We start from the raw sequence: 18927 nt of genomic DNA on the forward strand, positions 1-18927 counted from the left end.
AGCCTCTGACATTAACGATGCCCCACACCAGAAGCAAGCAGGTTGCTAATCAATAAGTGTTCATTTTCAATCAGGATAATCCATGGTTCTCTGTGTTTGAGCTGAAAGTTAAATTGGTAATTGCTCTTTTGTTATTCCCCATGGTTTGAAAGGAGCTATAACCCAGCTTTCATTTCCATTTTCATTTTCAGCCCAAGAGCAAAGACAGTAGCAGAAAGCCAGATGGACTGTGTGTTTTCCTGTGTTTGCAACTCTTTGGGGGAATGCAGGGGATTGTTCCAAGAGGGTCTTTAAGGTGTGACATAGGCACAACCTTCTCATTCCATGGGAGATAGTCGGTGCCCAGGGACCTAGTGACCATCACTTTTAGCCAGGTTCCCATAGTACCTACCTTAAACATGGTCTGTTCAGAGCAATGACTGTCCTGTCCCTCCAGGTTTCATGGGATCATCTCCCGGGAACAGGCTGATGAACTTCTTGGAGGTGTAGAGGGTGCCTACATCCTTCGAGAAAGCCAGCGGCAGCCAGGATGTTACACACTAGCACTAAGGTGAGTAGTGTTTCACTCACTGTTTGGGAAAGTGGCTTTTATGATGTTCTGATTTTTAAAAATTATAATATGCTCCAGGGACAGACAGACCTGACTGGGATGGTGAAACAATAGAAATAGATCCACAGAAAAGCTGACAGCAGATGGACTGTGCTATCTGGTGGGGAAACTCTAGCACCCCAGAAGAGCAGCACATTTATAAGATAGTATTGACTAGGGAGATGGGGTTATTGCATACAGTTGGGCAAGGAGGTGGAATTTATGGCATACAGCTGACTAAGGAGCCAGGGTTAGCTTGTCTCAGTAGGAGCTGTCTCTGTACCAGAGCAGTCTTCAGGCTGTAAACATCCAGGGAGAGAAAGCTATGGTGGACATCTTCTGGGCACAATGTCAATATTCAAGCTCAGACCCAAGGAAGGCTTTGCTATTGTATTGCCCTTTGAGCCTCCCCAGGACTGGGGGGTATTTTGCCATTTTCCCAATGAGTGTGAGGCTATGGGGTCCTTGACATGGCTGTGCCCATGTCAGCAACATACATTCACTCAGGATTTCACCCACTCAGGGCTTCCTCAATTCCCTACAACAGTGAAATGCATGTAATGTAAAATTGGCCATCTCTATCAGTTTAAGTGCACAGTACAGTGGCATCAGACATACCAGCTATGCTTTACAGCCACTGTGGCCATCCACCTCCAGAACCTGTCACTCATCCCAGACACTCAGTTTCCACAGTCAGTCCTGCTTGGGTCACTTTGCATTCCACTGTCTCCAAACACCAGCTGTGGGCTAGGGGTCAAGGGTCTGTTTACCTGGCTGCAGATGTGCAGATTGTCAGCACGAGTGCTTCACAGACATGCAGCACTCTGTCCATGAGTCCTTGACCCCAAACACACCATGATGACTCTGTTATGCATGCCTTCAAGCCAATAGGGCAGGCTCCTCCCAAGCTTGGCCAACACCACATATGCTGAGACACTGCAGGTGTCAGTTGTATATGCCAGGCTGTTTACTCCTCACACAGTCCTCCTGTGGACTCTTGGAAATGGACTAGAGCTTTCTCCATAGAAAGAATGGATGGGATGCAATGGAAATCCTTCCCAGGCGGGCCCATGAAGGGTGTGTGTTTAATCCACAGTCTCCATAGTGTAACCTCATAAAGAAGCTTTCCTGGTTGCAACTGGAGATATCCAGAGCATGTCTTAAGTGACTCAATGATGAGGGAGTATTTTAAAAGCTCTCCAGAACTCTGGGTAGGCAGAGAGTTTTCCTATCTCCTGGCACCCCAGAGCAGGCACAGTAGTCATGCAGGTGAGACTGGGGGATGCCAGTATTAGTGGTACACTCAGCACCAAGCTTATGTTTCTCTTCTGCTGCACTAACTGGGATGGTGGAGATGGGGTAGCAGTCAAAGATGTGAAAATCAGGGATATCATAGAGCTGTGACAGTGATATCCCTTGCAGAGGTAATTGTAATTTCCCACTGAAGAAGTTTCTAGGTGACATATTTGTAAATCAGGGCTTTGATTTACAAATGGAATGGCACAATGTCCTGAGTGACTTACAGGATGGGATGTTCCCAAGGGGGTACCTGAGGTTAGATCCTGTCTGCTTCATTCCAGGCACGTAGGCTCCAGCAGGGAGCCCCAGCTCTTTATGACTTGGTTGCTTCTACTGTGAAGTATGGATAGTAATAGTACCCATCTTCAAGGATCTCTGAGATAATCAGATGCAGGCACCTGCTCCAGGCCTGCTGTGTGGGATATGCTGGAAGCCACTGTTGCTTTCCTGGTGATTGTCTTACCTGCTGTGTTCCTTTGTTTTCTGGTGGGCAGGTTTGGGAACCAGACCTTAAACTACCGGCTCTTCCACGATGGGAAGCACTTTGTGGGTGAGAAGAGGTTCGAATCCATTCATGACCTGGTGACAGATGGCTTGATCACGCTCTACATAGAGACCAAGGCTGCTGAGTACATTGCAAAAATGACCACAAATCCCATCTATGAACACATTGGATATGCCACTCTCCTCAGAGAAAAAGTCTCCAGAAGGCTGAGCAGGTCTAAAAACGAATCACGGAAAGCGAGTGTCACCAATGAGGAACACACGCCAGTGGAGAAGGTGAGCAGCCTATGGCATGGCTATCTAGTTCCACTGTGCTGAATGAGATGGGCTATGATAGATGCAGTTTGCCAAAATGTTGGAGGGGATTCTTCCCTATTTTAGAACTGGGGTGCCAGAAAATGTTAGACTCTTCCAGGTCAACCCTTTCTTGAGAAACTCAAGACCACAAATGTCCTATGATTCGCCCTATGGTCAGAATCGGGACTTAGACAAATAGTCATTTGTGGGTTTGTTTTAGATGGAAAGAAAGAATATACAGCATTATCATTGAATGCCCAACAGTGGATGAAACATGTTTTAAATTGCCACTTGAAGCCTGCTGGCTGTCTCTGGCTGCAAAGCAGATCAAATGCATGGTATTTGTTTGACTGCCCTAGGAATATGTGCACAAAAAAACATGGACAGGAGCATAGCCACCTTTTGAAGGTAGGCTAACCTAGATGAAGAATTCTAACAGACATGGAAGCCTTGATCATAATGACCACAGTCTCTGGGAGGCTTAGTCAGGCTGACCTCCCCACCCCCCAGGAAAGTACACCATGCCTCACTCACTACTGTCAGAAAACCCGAGTTGGGTGCATCTGGATGTGTTGTGGTGGTTGCAGGATATGGTAAAGGGGACACCATTTTCCTCTCCAGTAACCTGCTGCTTCTTTGAAAGGTACCACCACAGCTACCCAGCAGACTTTGGGGGTGTGCCCCTTCAGGGACCATCTGCTTCCCACTGAGATCGACAGCCCACCACACCACCAGCACTCACCATGGCTGAGCCAAGCCCAGCTTTTAGAGTGGACTTGGACTAGATCAGAGAGGGATACAGAGGGAATGCTGCTCTTTTGGGTGGCTGCTAGTCCTTAATTAAGCTCAAGTGGACCCCTGGTCCCAAGACTGGTGGAAACCAACAGAGGCTTAGGACTAGGCCTCAGAGATGGAGACCCACTGAGCTCTGGGGTAGCTGGAGAGAGCAGCCAGTCTGTTGGCAGCAAGAGTGTGATACTAATTGATTTGCTAATTGAGTCTCAGAGCAAAGGAGGGTCTTCCCCAGCCTCACATCAGTTGAGCAGCTGGCCCATGAAAACATCATTTGCCATTTTCTTTTTATAACTCTGTCTCCCCAACACCTATGTATTCTTTCACAAATAATTGATTTGGGAAATTTGGGGACTGCTGACTGTTTCCATTTTAGGAGAGTGGAAGAGGGAGGCATGGAGAGGGAGAGGGAGAGAGGAAGGAGCGGGGAGAGAGATAGACAAAGAGAGGGGGGGAGGGAAGGAGAGACCCAATTTTCAGAGTTTGTTCTGGTCCCGATGAAAGCAAATCCTTAGTCTATAAAATCTGTTCAAAAGCAATTTAAAATAGAAAATCTGGAAGCTGACCTTTCTAGGCCATGATAAATCAGAAGATGAATTGTAAAGAAAGTCTCTGAAGTGGTGTTTTGTGTTTCTGAATCCTAGAGCGGCGCCACTAAAAACTCTGTCTGTTACAGAAAGCAGGCCCCCAGTGCAAACCAGCGAGGAAGTTCCAGCGACAGAGCTGTATTTCCGGGGGCCAATTTCAGCAGGAACCTGGGGTGACAGGATGTCCTCCCTGTCTTAGTTAGGGTTTCATGACTCCTAGAAAGTACCATGTCCAAGAAGCAAATTGGGAAGGAAAGGGTATATTTGCCTTACACTTTCATACCACCGTTCATCACCAAAGGAAGTCAGGACAGGAACCCAACCAGGGCAGGAACCTGGAAGCAGGAGCTGATGCAGAGGCCATGGCGGAGATGCTGTCCTGATCAGCCTGCTTTCTTATAGAACCCAGGACCACCTGCCCAGGGACGGCACCACCCACCATGGGCTGGACCCTCCCACATCCATCACTAATTGAGAAAATGCCCTACAACAAGATCTTATGGAGGCATTTCCTCAATCAAGGTTTCCTCATCTCAGATGACTATAGCTTATGTCAAGTTGACATAAATCTAGCTAGCACACTTTCCCCTAGACACTAGGGTTTAGAGAAAGAGTAATCTAATTGATAATCCCATTGAGTGAGGCAGCCAGTAGCCCTGTTATTCGGGGAAGTGGGAGGTGGGTAAGAAAAGAAAGGGGGTGTTGAAGGAAGAAGTCCATATTCACTAAGAGACTTGACGGACAGTTGTCAAGGGTTTTCATGGACACTAACGATATGCTTGGCTTTCTCGGGGAATAGTCTGGACAGTAGGTCTGGACACTTACTGCTGGCCACTCTTTTTGTTAGTAGCTTGTAAACTAACTTGAGAAGAGTCTACCCATTTCTCTGTGACCTGTATTGACAAGTATGATTAGGAAAAGCCTCAGTCTCAGTCTGGCTAGAGATCCAGTTGCCCTTCAGGGACAGGGCAGGGGCATGTTGCCATGGAGGCAGGGGCTGGAGAAGAGCTCCCAGGAACTTGAGTGGATTGACTGAGAGGAGCCTGAGGTACTTGTCTGCTTCGGTTAATGGTGTGCCTTAAAGGTTTTAATGAGTGGGATGCACTGACTTCCCAGCCTTGCTCAAATCCAGCACATCCATGCCACAGTGCTCAAATGTTGCCCACCTGTTTGTTTCATTGATGATTTCCAAGTAAATCTAGAAAAGACGATGCTATTGGCTGATCCAAGAACATTAACAGGGCTAATTGGAAAAAAAAAAAGATATAGTATCTCCTCCATCAGATTTGAAGTGGTGTCGAGATTTACTTCCTGTCCAGTTTGTTAGCAATGAACCCAACTGTAGTCACTGTAGATGATGAGGTGGGGGCATGGGGAGCCCGCAGAGGGAATAAAGCTGGAAGGGTTCAGCTCTTGCTAGTAGGTAAGCATCATGAATCTTTATCTAATTGGCTTTTAAAACGTGGTATATTTTGGGTTCCCCCCCCCCATTGGGCGTATTTAATGAAAATGGTCAGTCTAGTACAATCGCTTATAGGAAATATATGTTAGAATTTATATCACACATAGATTATCTACTGTGTCTTCAGAAAAAATGGTGCGATAGGCAGTCTATGAATAATGCTGGGATTCAACACCCAGATTGCACAGCCGTGAAACAATTTCCCATTTTAGACTCAGCAGCTTTGCCAGATTCCCAGGCAGGAATCTCTATGCCTGTCTTAGTCCAGCCACACAGTGGCAGGATGAAGAGGTGAACTGGGGCTTCCGCATCCCACATTCAGAGCATCTTAAATCTGCTGAGCTGCTGGACCGCATGGTGTCCCTATTGCCTTTATTGTTCTAAGTAACCCCTTGGATTTGGCCACCACCCTATTGGTGGATGCTAGAAATCACTGTCTTCACGTGGCCTGATTTGCAAAATGCATTACTGTTTACAGCTCTAAGAACCAGCCTTTCTCACCAAATGCATCCCACTGAATCAAATAAACAGCATGGCAAGCACATGTATATTAATGGGGTATAGACTGATATGGTAAATTGCACCTGTATTTGATGTGGGAAAATAGTATGTACCCATGAAAACACTTCTGATAATATACAGGTCGAATATCCTCTGCCCAAGATATTTGGGAACCAGGGATTTTTCAGATTAGGGATAGAGTAGCAGTTTTTCATCTCTAATCCAAAACCTGAGACAAAGCACTCGGAATTTGGGGTCTTGGATACAGGGTGTGCAGAGCCGGGTTGTATCTTGTTCATTCCTTCGCTGTTGTGGGGGTGCTTGCCTCCGCCTGGATCACACTCGTTCCTCTCGTTGTCCCTTTCACGGGAGTCAGCACTAGGCCTGTTTTTTCAGCTCATGGAGGATGGTCAGCCCCAGTTATGTCCTGTTCGTTCATTTCACTGTTTCTGGTGGTAGGAAATGTCAGCCAACATCCTTCCTGAATTCCACGGCAGCTCCTCCATGTAAGTTAGCATGGCCTGCAGCCCCAGGACCGGATGAGGAGGGCTGATGCAGGAAAGGAATCCTTAATGTTTCGCTTGTGTCAATTAGGAATATACTGATTTTTTTAAAAGTGTTTATTTCTTGTCAAGTCATAAAGCTGAAAGAACAGACTTCGTTGATTGTTGGAAGGGAAGCAGGAGTCTGAAAGGGTGGGTGCGGGAAGAGACCTGTCCTTCCCTTGCTCCTGTTTAAGCTCTTTGACCTTTGAACCATGACCTGCGCGGTATCCCGTCAAAGACCGAAACAAGAATAAAAAGCTCACCATGTCTTAGATACAGGGCACATTAAAGCCAAGGAAAGCGCTTTCTGCCCCGGCTGCTGCACATGCTGCAGAGCAGAGCTGATGTAGTTCCCTGCCTCCCCCTCTTCCTGGTGCTCACCACACCCCTCCCACCCCACCCCACCCCTCCTCTCCCACCGCACCCCTCCTCTCCCACCCCACCCCTCCTCTCACACCCCACCCCTCCAGATTGTTCACACAGGATCTGTGCTCTCAGGACTTCTTGGCGAACTGGAAGAGGGACATGGCTGTGGAGTGGGGAATAACTCCCTGGAGGTGGGGATGGGTTTGCCCTTGACTTCCTGGTACCCACATCCCCCAGAGGCTCCCCAGCCCCCTGCCCACTTCCATCCCCTTCCTCTGCCCACACTGCCTTCCTCTTGCTCATGGTTCTCAACCTTCCTGATGCTGTGACCCTTTAATACAGTTCCTCATGTTGTGGTGGCCTGAACCATATAATTACTTTCTTTGCTACTTCATAACTGCCATTTTGCTGCCATTATGAATTGTAATGTCAATATCTGATATGCAGGATATCTGATATGTGACCTCCAAAGGGGTCGCGACCTACAGGTTGAGAGCTACTACTCTAGCTGCTCTGGGACCAGTGCCCAATCACTCTTTCATCCCTGCCGCTGGCAACAAAGCCTCTTAGGTTTCCACTCTCCTACCAGAGGGCCCAGGCCAGCAGCCCTTTCTTCTGCCTCCCTAGGAAACCTGTCTTCCCTGAGGACCTGCTCCTGAGAGCAAGCCTCTGTTCTCCCTGCCCACACCTTGTTTGAGAAACTGTCTCCTCTCTGGCTGCCCACCCACATTCTAGGTGGTTCTTTCACTGTCGTCTCTCTGTGATCCAGCTGCCCAACCAGATAGCTTTGGCTGCATTGTCCCTGGCCTGAGGGCAATTACCAGGCTGAGGAAGGCTTGCTCAGCTCTGAGGAACGGCAGAAGCCTGTAGAGCAGATGGGGGCCGTCCAGCGCTTTTTCCTCCTAATCCCAAGGTCCCACAGAATGGCTGGTGGCTCCTGGACACTGCTCAGCAGTGCAGGACCAAGTTCAAATACCTCAGCAGAACTTTGGCTACCAGTGTGAGCCTAGACTCCTAGCAAAGATTCAAGATCCCTAGTGGCACCTGAAGGAGAAGGCGGGAAAGGTCAGGTCAGAGAAAGTAAAACAGGTGAAGAGAGAGACTAAAAGAAATGGGCATCGCTGAGTCCATCCTTTGGTTTCCTGTGTCTTTTGAAGAGCCGTGCTGGATCTTGGAGGAACTGGACAGGGGCACTGTCTACCATCTCCTGGCCTCTGGAGGCCGAGAGGTACGGGGAGAGATCCAGCCTCTCCCACTCTGAAGTGCACTTGCTGATGAGTGCATATCTCCACAGAAAGAGAAGGATGCTCGGGGAACTGGTGCTAGCTGACTTTCCAGAGGGAAGTCGGGAGCCACAGTGTGGCCTGGTGTGGAAGAAAGGTTGATGGAGGAGGTGATGAGGGTTCAAGGGTCAATGGAAATGCCCTTCATGCTTTGCAGGCTGGTGCTACCCTCCCCTTACTTCTTATGCCCCTGGCCTCCCTCTTTGCCCTACATCACCTTCCTTTCTTTGTTCCCTTAGCCTGAAATGCTTCCCCCCTCCTGTGATCTTCAGGCTTTCTTGAGATCCAGTATAGTTACCTCTGTCTTTGTTATATCTGCCTGGATTCACCTCATGCCTCAGAACCACCCCCCAGAGACTGGCACATAGTCTTTATGTGGATTTAGTCCACTGTAACCTAGGTAACTGTTACAATAGTGGTTCTCAAGTTGTGGCCATGAATACCAACACTGTGGGCCTTCCTGAGAGAGTTGTCAGATATGCAGCCCATGGTCAGAGCCACGGGATCAGGTCTTCATGGAGGTTCTGACCTATCTTTATGGGGCCCCAGATGGATCCACACAGGTGGTGTAGATGTCTCTTGACATCCACATGAAAGCTTATATTTCAATGAGTTCTAGTTGTAAAACCCAGCATATCCCAGAGTACTCGCTTGCAAACACTTGCTAAATGAAGCAGGAGCAGATAGCTGAAGTGTAATAACTGAGCCCAATTCACAACGAGGAGCAGGGCATCTCAGATTCTCCCAGAGCCAGGTCAGGGGCTCCCAGCCCTTCCCTGGACAAGCTCTTTCCTCCAGGAGCTGAAATCTGGCTACGAGCATCCTGTAGCAATGGAGAAGCCAGAGCCCAAGGAGAAGGGATCCGGCACCTGAGCAAACCCTTTGCTTTACAGACCCGGAGACTGAGCCAAGAAGCAGAGTAATCCCAAACCTCTAGAAGACTCAGAAAACGATGTCTTCATCCACCCTCCACTTAGACTCCCCATAGTTAAGATCTCTGAAGTCTGTCCATTATACCACTAGGCTCCTGTCTGAATCAGCCAGAACTGAAAAGTGAATTTATAACACACGCCACAGCCCCAGCAGGACCCCTGCAAGAAAGGTCCCAAGAGAATGTGTTTAACCGGGAAACTTGCCCTTGGGTTATCAGAGTGGGTCCCATGTTCAGGGGTCCGGAGGTGGCAGGAGGGATAGGGAAAGTTCACGAGAGCTGGAGTGAGAACTCCCCCAAGAGGTCTGCAGCCCAAATTATTGCCTCATTCCCAGCCCACAATTTCTCTCCTCCCACCACTTGACCTGCCCGTACTTCCCATTGGCCAAACCCAGCCAGAGTTCTGGGGCAGACACAGGAGCAAGGCTGCTGCAGCTTCCAGGGGCCAGCCTCCTGACAGGTGCAAGCAGGAGAGAGGCCAGAGAGGAGGTGTGGTGGAGAAGAGTGTGGGGAGAGGTCAGCCCTGAGCACCGATTTCATACCCTTTGACAGCATGGTTCTTGTGGCATTCTGCATAACGCTAACTGGCTTCAGAAGCCCAACATGCCTTAGTGTGTGATGATGCCACAGTCCCTCTCTTGGGTGGGCTCTCAACTGGGTGCTGTGGTGGGGGTCTTCATCCTGGGGTGTGCCGTTCTTTGTGTCTTCATTAGACTTCAGCAGGATATTGACCAGTGACCTTCACCAAACTGAGGTGCAGCATTCCTTTGCAGAGAGTGGATGTGGGGAGAGAGGGAGAGAGAGAGAGAGAGAGAGAGAGAGAGAGAGAGAGAGGCTGAACCATGGACATAATGGAGGAGGTAAAAGAGAGATGCTTGGATTGCAGGGTCCAGAAAAACTGTTGATTCTCTCCTCAGGAGGTGCTTTGGAAATGACATGTAACTGACATAACCAGGCTTTTCTCAGGAGTCAAGGATAAATGAAGATGAGCAGAGCCTAGCTAGTGAAAATGGCAGGTAACAGCAATGGCTGTGGTCGTCCATCTTCCTGTCACGCACACAGAGCCATAAAAACAGAACAGGAGTGCTGCAAGGACGGATTTGAACTAGCTTGATGTTCTCAGGAAACCAGGATTTACTGGCTCTTAGTTCATGTCAGAGTCTAACCATGTGGATTTATCAGAGGTCTGAGCAACAGCTGACTTGGTTTGGGGAATGGGGAGGGGCTGAGGGGGAGCCCTCACTTCATGCCAATGAGACTTATTCTGGGAAGAAAAACAACCAACCACAAACGTGTCCAGTCCTCTTAACCTTCGACTCAAAGACTGGTGGGGTTTGAGTATCTGTTACTTCAGCACTTCCCAGTGATGCTGAAGCTGTGCCCAGGTGGGGACCCTGGGTTATGAGAGGGAAGGTGAGTCCAGGCATAGACGACGTACATTCCGCCTGGCCTCGCTGCTTTTCTGCTTTGGAGGCTTTTGTGTCCTCACTTAGACCCTGGCCTTCCTTCCCAGCCCTTCATACGTGCACGGTGGCTTTCATGGAGGTACATTGAAGACAGAAGCCCCGAGGCTGGGGGAGACTACCTACATTAATTCAGCATACCCCCTTGGGGCCAGCTGGTGGAGACAAGGTGTACGGCACTGTGGCTCTCACCCTTGTCTGCACACTAGAATTTACTGAGGAGTTTCAAAGACAGTTAGAGAACATGCTTGGATCTCACCCTCAGAAATTCACATTTAGGAGAGTCAGTAGCTTGTTGGTAGAGTGTTGGCCTAGCATGTGCAAGGTCCTGGGTTTGGTTCTCAGCACTGCCAAAAGTTAAGAAAAGAAAGAACAGAAAAACTAAGAAATCTAGATGTAGCTGCTTGGTATAAGGCCTAGGTGTCTACATTTAGTCCATGCAGTGGTTTGTAACATACAGCTATGAGCCCTGCTGCAGAGGAATAACTGAGTTTGAGTTAGGGCTTCTGTCCCTACACTGACATCCAAAAATGTGTCTTGATGCCAATTTCACTCTCTGGGTCCTTGGGTTTAGAGCTCTGCCAGAGCAAAAGGGAAGTCAGCTGTGTGTGTGTGTGTGTGTGTGTGTGTGTGTGTGTGTGTGTGTGTGTGTGTCTTGGCCAAACACTCCTTTCCATCCTATCTAAAATAAATAAATGACAGCGATAGATGGATGGATGGATGGATGGATGGATGGATGGATGGATGGATGGATGGATAGATAGAGATGATAGCTCTAGCTTGCTTGGCCCAGGGTTGACTATTTTCTGTGCAACACTGCCATCTTGTGGTCACCAAAAGGAGCATTATACATTTAACATACTCCAGGCAACTTGAAAGACCCAAACTTAGCAGATGTGGGAGTAATGAGCATGAACGAATTTTCAGCAGGGAACTCGTTGAATTATCCTCATTTCTTTGGGTTTTATGGAGCAGACTTGGCTGTAAAATAGTTGGGGTGTGTTTTGCAATGTGTGCTCACTTGCTGCAAAAGCTGGTCTGCTAGCCTGGGCTGCCCTAAGGGATCTAACTAACTCAATGTGGGGCCAGAATTTCTTGGCCTCAGGGCCCTCTAAGATCCTTTAAATGTACAGAACATTCAAAAGAGCTCTAATTTATTTGACTGCATCTTACTGATATCTACTATATTAGATGTGGCATTTAAAATGTTTACTCATTTTTATAGACAAAGCAGTGGGAACATCTTGCCATTGAGTATACATGGTGTATTTTATGAACTATAACCCTGATTTCAAAAATAAAAAAGCAGTCCTAATTTTTGGCATTGCTTTGATATGTGTGTAAATCTCACGGTCTGCCTTCGTAGGAGGCAGCTGGATTCACACATCTGCTCCTGTGTCCCATCTGTGATGATAAACTGTTTTGTTTGACACATAGAAGAAAGCCCTGGGCTTACAGACATCCATTTCAAAGAGAGGGGATGTTTAGACAGATTTTGTATACAAGTGTAGATTTTAAATATATACATATGAGCAAAATTTAACAAATGGCAGTTTCTTAAGGATTAGTTATAATATCAACTACTTAAAAGAAAATTGGTTTGGCATCACAGACCCTCTGCAGTGACTTTGGGGCCCTCCCAACCCTGGTGGGCCCACTGAGAATTTCTGTTCAGAGCACCCTGATGAACCAAGAGCCTGATTCAAGGAGGCGTGCACCTGTGTGTCTCCAGGGGCTACTGTACCACATTCATCACCTTTGACTGAGGAGGGAAATGGCGCCCTCACCTGGGCTGTTGCCTAAACTGAGTCTGTACCATGAGGAGTAACATTGTTCCCATCCAGTCTCCCAAAGGCTTTGCCCTCTGTAAGCACAGAGCCCCTTCCAATGGGTCTAGACAGGGGTCAGCCACAGAACTGAGTCCTGGTGGTTCTGATATACACAGATGTCCCTTTCTAGCCACATGGGGTTGGCTTCAGGAGCCAAAGATGCTCAAGACTCCAGAGATGCTCAAGTCCTTTGTGTTATGTAGGTACTGTTTGCATATGAACTACGCACCTCTTCCCAAGTACTATGAAGCATCTCTATGTTACTTATGACAGTGAATACATGTGGGTAGTAGATCTCTCATGATTATCATGTATCACTTAGGGAACTGTAACAAGAAGAACTTGAGAGATGTTCAGAATAGATTTTCCCCAAGTATTTCCAGGCCTCAGCTGGTTGACTTCACCAGTGGGGAAACTGCAGAAATAGAGGCTGACTTCATAGCCAGTGAAGAGCCACCAACCTGGCTCGGCCTTTCCCTTCTGTTAGGATAAGTGGTGGAAAGGAGCCACTGGCAGGCCCAGCCAATGTGAGCTACTAAGAGATCACACCACACAATAGAGGTTTAGTGGAGGAAGGGGGAGAGAGCGAAAGGCCATCTCAGAGTGGGGACATGAGACAGACAGAGGAACAGACAGACAGAACAAAGGAAACGGAGCAATCTGCAGTAGCTGGGGCCTTTAAGGGGGCATGTGTCACTATACAGGTTGGTGGGGGTACCATATTTACAAATTTACCTCCTCCCTGAACTAATGGGAAACTGAGGCTCAAAGCTGAAGGTGATGTGGAAGGTGGTGCATGGGCGACATCTTGTTTCTCTGGCCTAGCACAGGTGTGGCCCTCTTCTGTTCGTGTACAGTGTCTGTCTGCGCACCTGGTCATGCACCCCCATTCCCACAGTGAATAGCTGTCATTTTCTCCCCAGAACCTACTCACCACCTTCTGTTCCCAGTACTTCCCTCCCACTTTCAGTTTATAGATGTGGTCTTCGAAGGGGATTGTGGCTCAAGGCTGATGGGAGAATTCTGTTTCCCTGCCCACTGATTGGTTCAAGGGTGGCCATGTGATGCAGTCCGGTCACAGCCAGTGGAATACCATAGTTTCAGGAAGCATTTTCACCTCTCCCTCTGCCTGACTGGACTCAGCAGGAAACAGAATGTCCTTGACCCAAGCCTTCAGATTCCCTGTAGCTCCCTGAATGGACCCCACAGAGAAGGAGGTTGCATCTTTAGGAGGGACCTGAGCCTGTGGCAAATTTGTATGCAGCCTGCTGCCCTCTCCAGGGTATCAGCTGTCAGTTAATCCCTGCTTCAGCTCTTGAGCAGAGTCTTGGAATGTTTGTATTAAAATTAAGTTGCCCCTGTTTTCAAAACTGGAGCTGTGACTCAACCACCTGCCAGCCTCTCCATCTGTCCCAGCATCCCTGGCTTGCTTTGCGGTGATCTGTAGGAGAAAGCGAAGGTATTCAGATGCAGGTCCATTGTTATTTGATCAAGTAACCCACACTATCCTTCTTATAATGGTGATTTGGGGGTGGGCACTGAGGACCAAGGACATCAAGTGTTGATTTTAATGGGTAGGAACACAGAACACTGATTACAAACAGACTTAGGAAGTGACCCCAACCGCTGTCAGTGAACAGCCCCTCCTTTACCTCCTGTCTCTAATGAGGTGTGTCTGCAAACCTCTCTCTCTAATTAAATGCGTTCTATAAAATGGAGGCAGTATGCTAAGATACTTGGCAAACCATCAGTGAACTAGGTGCTCATGAGATTTCCAGTGTGGGGGAAAGAATTTTGTAACAAATGGAAACAAAAAAAAATTGAGCCCTCTCTAGCAGATGCTCCTGCAGATATGAGCCCTCTACCTGACCCTGTCATCCCAGCAGAGATGGTAGCAACTGGAAGCCCAGCCCCTGTGGGAAGAGAGAAACCCCATCCACAGTCTTTATGAACTCATTGTTTGACCTGTATGAATTTATGGGGACTTTTTTTCTCATCACGTCTGGGGAAAAGGGAAGACTTGTTTTCTGGTAGTGGAATGAGACAGGCCTGGCCATGTTTTAGGGTGCTTGCGAAGTTGCCTCTGAAGCAGGCTGCAGGACGTCTGTACTAATTTCTCAGTACCAGTGTCCCTGGCCGGGTCCCATGATGATAGTTTCTTCATGTCCTCACTGCTTTTTCATCTCCTTATACATAACCAACCTGGAAGTTTCCAGAGAGTTAATATTTCATCTTGTTCCGAGTCCCCATTTCTGAACCTTGTGATGTCCGGCCTCCGTAAGAATCACTGAAGCTTTACACACCCAACTTTTATTACTCTCCTGTGGCTTTGTGACTGCAGAAATCATCCTTTGTCATGTTCAGCAAACATTAGTCAATGCTCGAGCTAAAGGCCAGAAACAAGAGGGAATTAGGAGCCGTGTGTGGCCAGCACACCCACCCACCAGTGTCAGGATAAAGGCAGTAATATTTTTGTACAATGTATATAAACTTTATATTAAATAATCCAAGCTGTAAGAGGTTTCTGTTATGTTCAATCCGGAATGACCTGAGGATTTACGATTATCCCTGACCCTTACCTTCAAGTGGGCCGTGGCTTTTAATCCAGTATCAACTGTGCAGTTTCTCACTTGGGCTCCTAACAACTGTGATGTTTGTGTCTCCTCATCTCTGCCAGTGAAGAGACATGAAAATGGAGTCTGTGGAGTCAGGGTGATTTGCCCAGAGCCAGCTAGCTACTAGTCTGCAGGCCAAGTGACTATTAGTTCCTAATGGTGGGCATTGGGTACATCCAGTTTCCAAATAGCTCTCTCTTCCCTTGCAGCATGCAGACAAAGGGAACATATTTTCACTGTGGTTGATGTCGCGTCTAAGACAAATGCTATATTGGGAATTACGTTCCTCCTCAAGTGTCAGCTTTCACTGTCTGTGTGGCATGAGTCTAACATCCACTCCTGACTCATTTGTTCCTGTAAAGAAGTAGACAGGGCTGCGAAGATCCCTTAAGGAGAGACATATTCACTGTAGAAAAATGAAAGAGATTCTTTGTGAGCATTTTCAGCCCTGAGCTTTGTGGATTTTAAAAGAATTTGAAAATGTTGCAAAGATCTGATCCTTTCACCAAATCCCAAATGATAAGAATGGGATGCCTGTCCAGGCCCAGTGTACATCTCTCTTCTTCAGTTATGATGAGATACACTAAAAATGAGGGGGAAATTGGACATTAGGCAGTAATGTCCAACCTGCTTCTCGCTGGTAGAGCTTTGAGTCACCTGCTCAGTTCCAGGATTGTAACAGATTACCATGGAGTGTTCTCACCATTGACTCCTCCCTCTTAGATTCCAAAGGAAAGAAGAAATACTAGTATTTCTGTGGGAGTCTGTGAGAGACCAGCTCTCACTTGCTCCCACCTTTTAGAAGGTTTCTTGGATGGAGGAGAGAGGAATGAGGAAATATTAGGTAGAAAGATAGACCTAGACAATGAGGAGAAAGACAGAAACACAGGATAGCTTCAAGGAGGGCCCTGGGTCAATACCCAGCCACCCTAGGCATTTATTTAAAAAGGGCTTTTTATACTATGCCAAGGGGAGACGCAAAAGACCTCCCCCTTGCGATATCAAAGCATACCATACAGCCAAGTGTGGACCCTTCCAAACACCTGGTAACCACGCCTGTGGTCAAATTATCCAAGTATGCAGCCCTGCTGGATAAAGCAAGCTCAGATTCTCTGACCTTGAGCAAGGCCTTAAGAGAAAGCCTCTATGGGCCCCCACATATTTCTTGGTGTATACCATGTGCCAGGCTTTGTAGAGGCTATCTTTGGTTGGTCATTTAGTCAGTCATCAGAATGACTCTGATGGGGAGTCACTGGGGTAGCTGTAGTGAGCAAGTGACTGGCAGGTGTGTTGAGAACCAACCACTCTGGTCATCCCAACATGTTTTCCCTGAAAGTGACTGGAAGTATGGCATGCAAGGCCTTCATTGACCAGGATGCTATTGCTGGATGTGCACATCGTCTCCTCATCCTCATCTACAGTACTTCCTCTCCCCCCCAGTGTCCAAGAGGCCACCACAGCTGAGCGATTAAAGTGCTGTGAGCCCAGCAGTAGACTCAATGCCCCCTACCTCCTACACAACATCTCCCAGCTCCTTGTTCCTCAGCCCCTGCTTACCTGGGAGCCCCTGAACACCACACAGGCCAAGCCCTGACACCTCCTTCCTTGAAGTCATCCCTTACCCTAAAGGCTTCCCTCCATGGGCCTCCCTTAGACTGCCTCTTTGGATCTGAAGTAAAACTCTGGCTTCACTGACCATAGTACACCAGAGGGTTTGTGAATTCATCCATCCACATGTAACTATACCAAATCAATAAAATAGTTAACTCCTGGGCACCTAACCCATGTCAAACATGGCCATGTTGACCAATATATCACCAAGGGAGAGGCCATACATCCAAGCCAAGAAGCCTATGGGTTTTATAGAGGAATCTATTTAAAAAAGTATTCTTCCTGCCTGAGCTTACTGAGAAACGATGTGTCATGACTGTGGCCACCCAGCTGATACATGGGGCATCTGAGTTGAAGCCCAGAGAGGCAGAACCAGCAGATGAGGAATAGGCTAGACCACCCAGCACACATCTTAAGAGGCTCTGACTTCTGTGTTGTCTATACACTTCCCTTTAGTTTTCTTTCTGGTGCTAGTTAGGGTGGACTTTCTGTTGCTTGACACAAAGGAGTGCCAGTGAGGTCCTAAGGGATGTAGACCATGCCTAGCATGAAAGACCTTCCAGAGAAGGCAGTGGGGCAGGCAGTTCTGGTGGGAGGGCTAGAGAAGGAAAAGGTGCTGGGCAGACCTGAGGGGAGACCACTGAAAGTGCCAGGGCCACATATAGCAGGTGGGAACTTGCCCTGTGTGCATGAAAGTGTGGCAGGCTATCAGAGACATTAATTGTAGGAAGATGAATTGAAGACAGCATGGGGTGGACTTGCGGAGGACAGAAAGAGGACATGGTGAGAGCAGCTACAAAGATACCGAGGTCTCTGCATTTTGTGTTTCCCAAGCCAATTGTTATCGAAGACTTCTAAATGATGACACTTCCATCAAAGCTAATTATCCTTTTCTTTATGGTGATGATACCATAGTAGTCTTCCAGATTTCCCCAACCTAAGCTTGTTTTTGTAAGTTTGACTCAGTTCAAGTGAGAGTTTGAAAGAACTAAAAGCCCCTTCCTTGTCCACTTCCTTTGGTTGAACTGGGTCCCACGGAGCAGCCTTAACAGAAAGGGGCCGCCTGTCCCAGGTTAGGCCTCTGCACTCCAGCTTGTGTTCCTTTTTTTAATGGCTCAGTAATGTTGCATTGTAAAAATGTACCCCATTTCCTTTATCCATTCTTCCATTGACAGACATCTAGGTTGTTTCCAACTTCTGGCTATAATGTACAGAGCAGCAGTGAACATGGTTGAACCAGTGTCTCTGTAATAGACTGAAGCATCTTTTGGGTATATGGCCAACAATGGTGTAGCTGGATTGTGAGGTAGATTTTCCCAGCTTTCTGAGGAACTGCCACACTAATTTCCATGGTGACTGTACAAGTTTACACTCTCATCAGCAATGGATTAATATTCCTCTTACTCTGCAACCTGACCAGCATGAGGTGTCGTTTGTTTGATTGATTTTGGCCATCTTGACTGATGTAAGAAAAAAAAATCTCAAAGAAGTTTTGATTTGCATTTCCCTGGTGACTAAGGGTGTTGAGTATTTCTTTTCGATGTTTCTCAGCATTTGAGTTTCCCCTTTTGAGAGTTGTCGGTTTGTATCTGCACCCCATTTTTAATTTGGGTTGTTTTCTTGATGTCTAGTTTTATATATACATAAAAGTTGGCTATTAGCCTTCTAGCAGATATGTAGTTGATAGAACTCTTTTCCCATTCTGTAGTCTGCTGCTTCCGAATGATGGTGTCCTTTGCCTCTCAGAAGCTTTTCATATTTCATAAACTCCCATTTGTTAAATGCCATTCTAGTGCATGTGCTCTCAGTTTCCTGTTCAGAAAGGTGTTGCCTGCGCCAGTGAGTTCAAGATGATTCCCCACGTTCTCTTCTGTAAGGTTCCGTGTATCTGGTCTTACACTGAGGTCTTTGATCCATTTGGAGCTGAGTTTTATGCAAGGTAGGAAGTATAGTTCTGTTTGTTTCTTCTACATGCAGCCATCTAGTTTGACCAGCACCGCTTGTTGAATATGTTGTCTTTTTTCCAGTGTGTATTCCTAGCCTCTTTGTAAACAATCGGGTGTCTATAGGTATGTGAACTTATTTCTGAGTCTTTAATTTTACTCCATTGATTGATATGTCTGTTTTTATGCCAATACCATGCTGGTTTTATTACTATAACTCTCTAGTACCATTTGAAACTGGGGATGGTGGGACTTTCAGTGGTTCTTTTATTATTCAGGAGTGTTTTAGCTATCCTGGTTTTGTTTATTT

General features: G+C 47.3%; 1 protein-coding gene across 1 annotated transcript in view; it reads left to right on the forward strand.

Moving 5' to 3' along the window:
- Chn2 (chimerin 2) overlaps window positions 1-18927 on the forward strand; it is a 267743-nt gene that overhangs the window by 179299 nt on the left and 69517 nt on the right. The window contains exons 5-6 of the mRNA XM_036181787.1: window positions 437-550; window positions 2383-2668. Of these exons, the coding sequence (XP_036037680.1) occupies window positions 437-550; window positions 2383-2668 (400 nt within the window). The remainder of the gene's footprint in view (window positions 1-436; window positions 551-2382; window positions 2669-18927) is intronic.

Source organism: Onychomys torridus, chromosome 3, assembly GCF_903995425.1.
Source record: "Onychomys torridus chromosome 3, mOncTor1.1, whole genome shotgun sequence".
Taxonomy (NCBI): domain Eukaryota; kingdom Metazoa; phylum Chordata; class Mammalia; order Rodentia; family Cricetidae; genus Onychomys; species Onychomys torridus.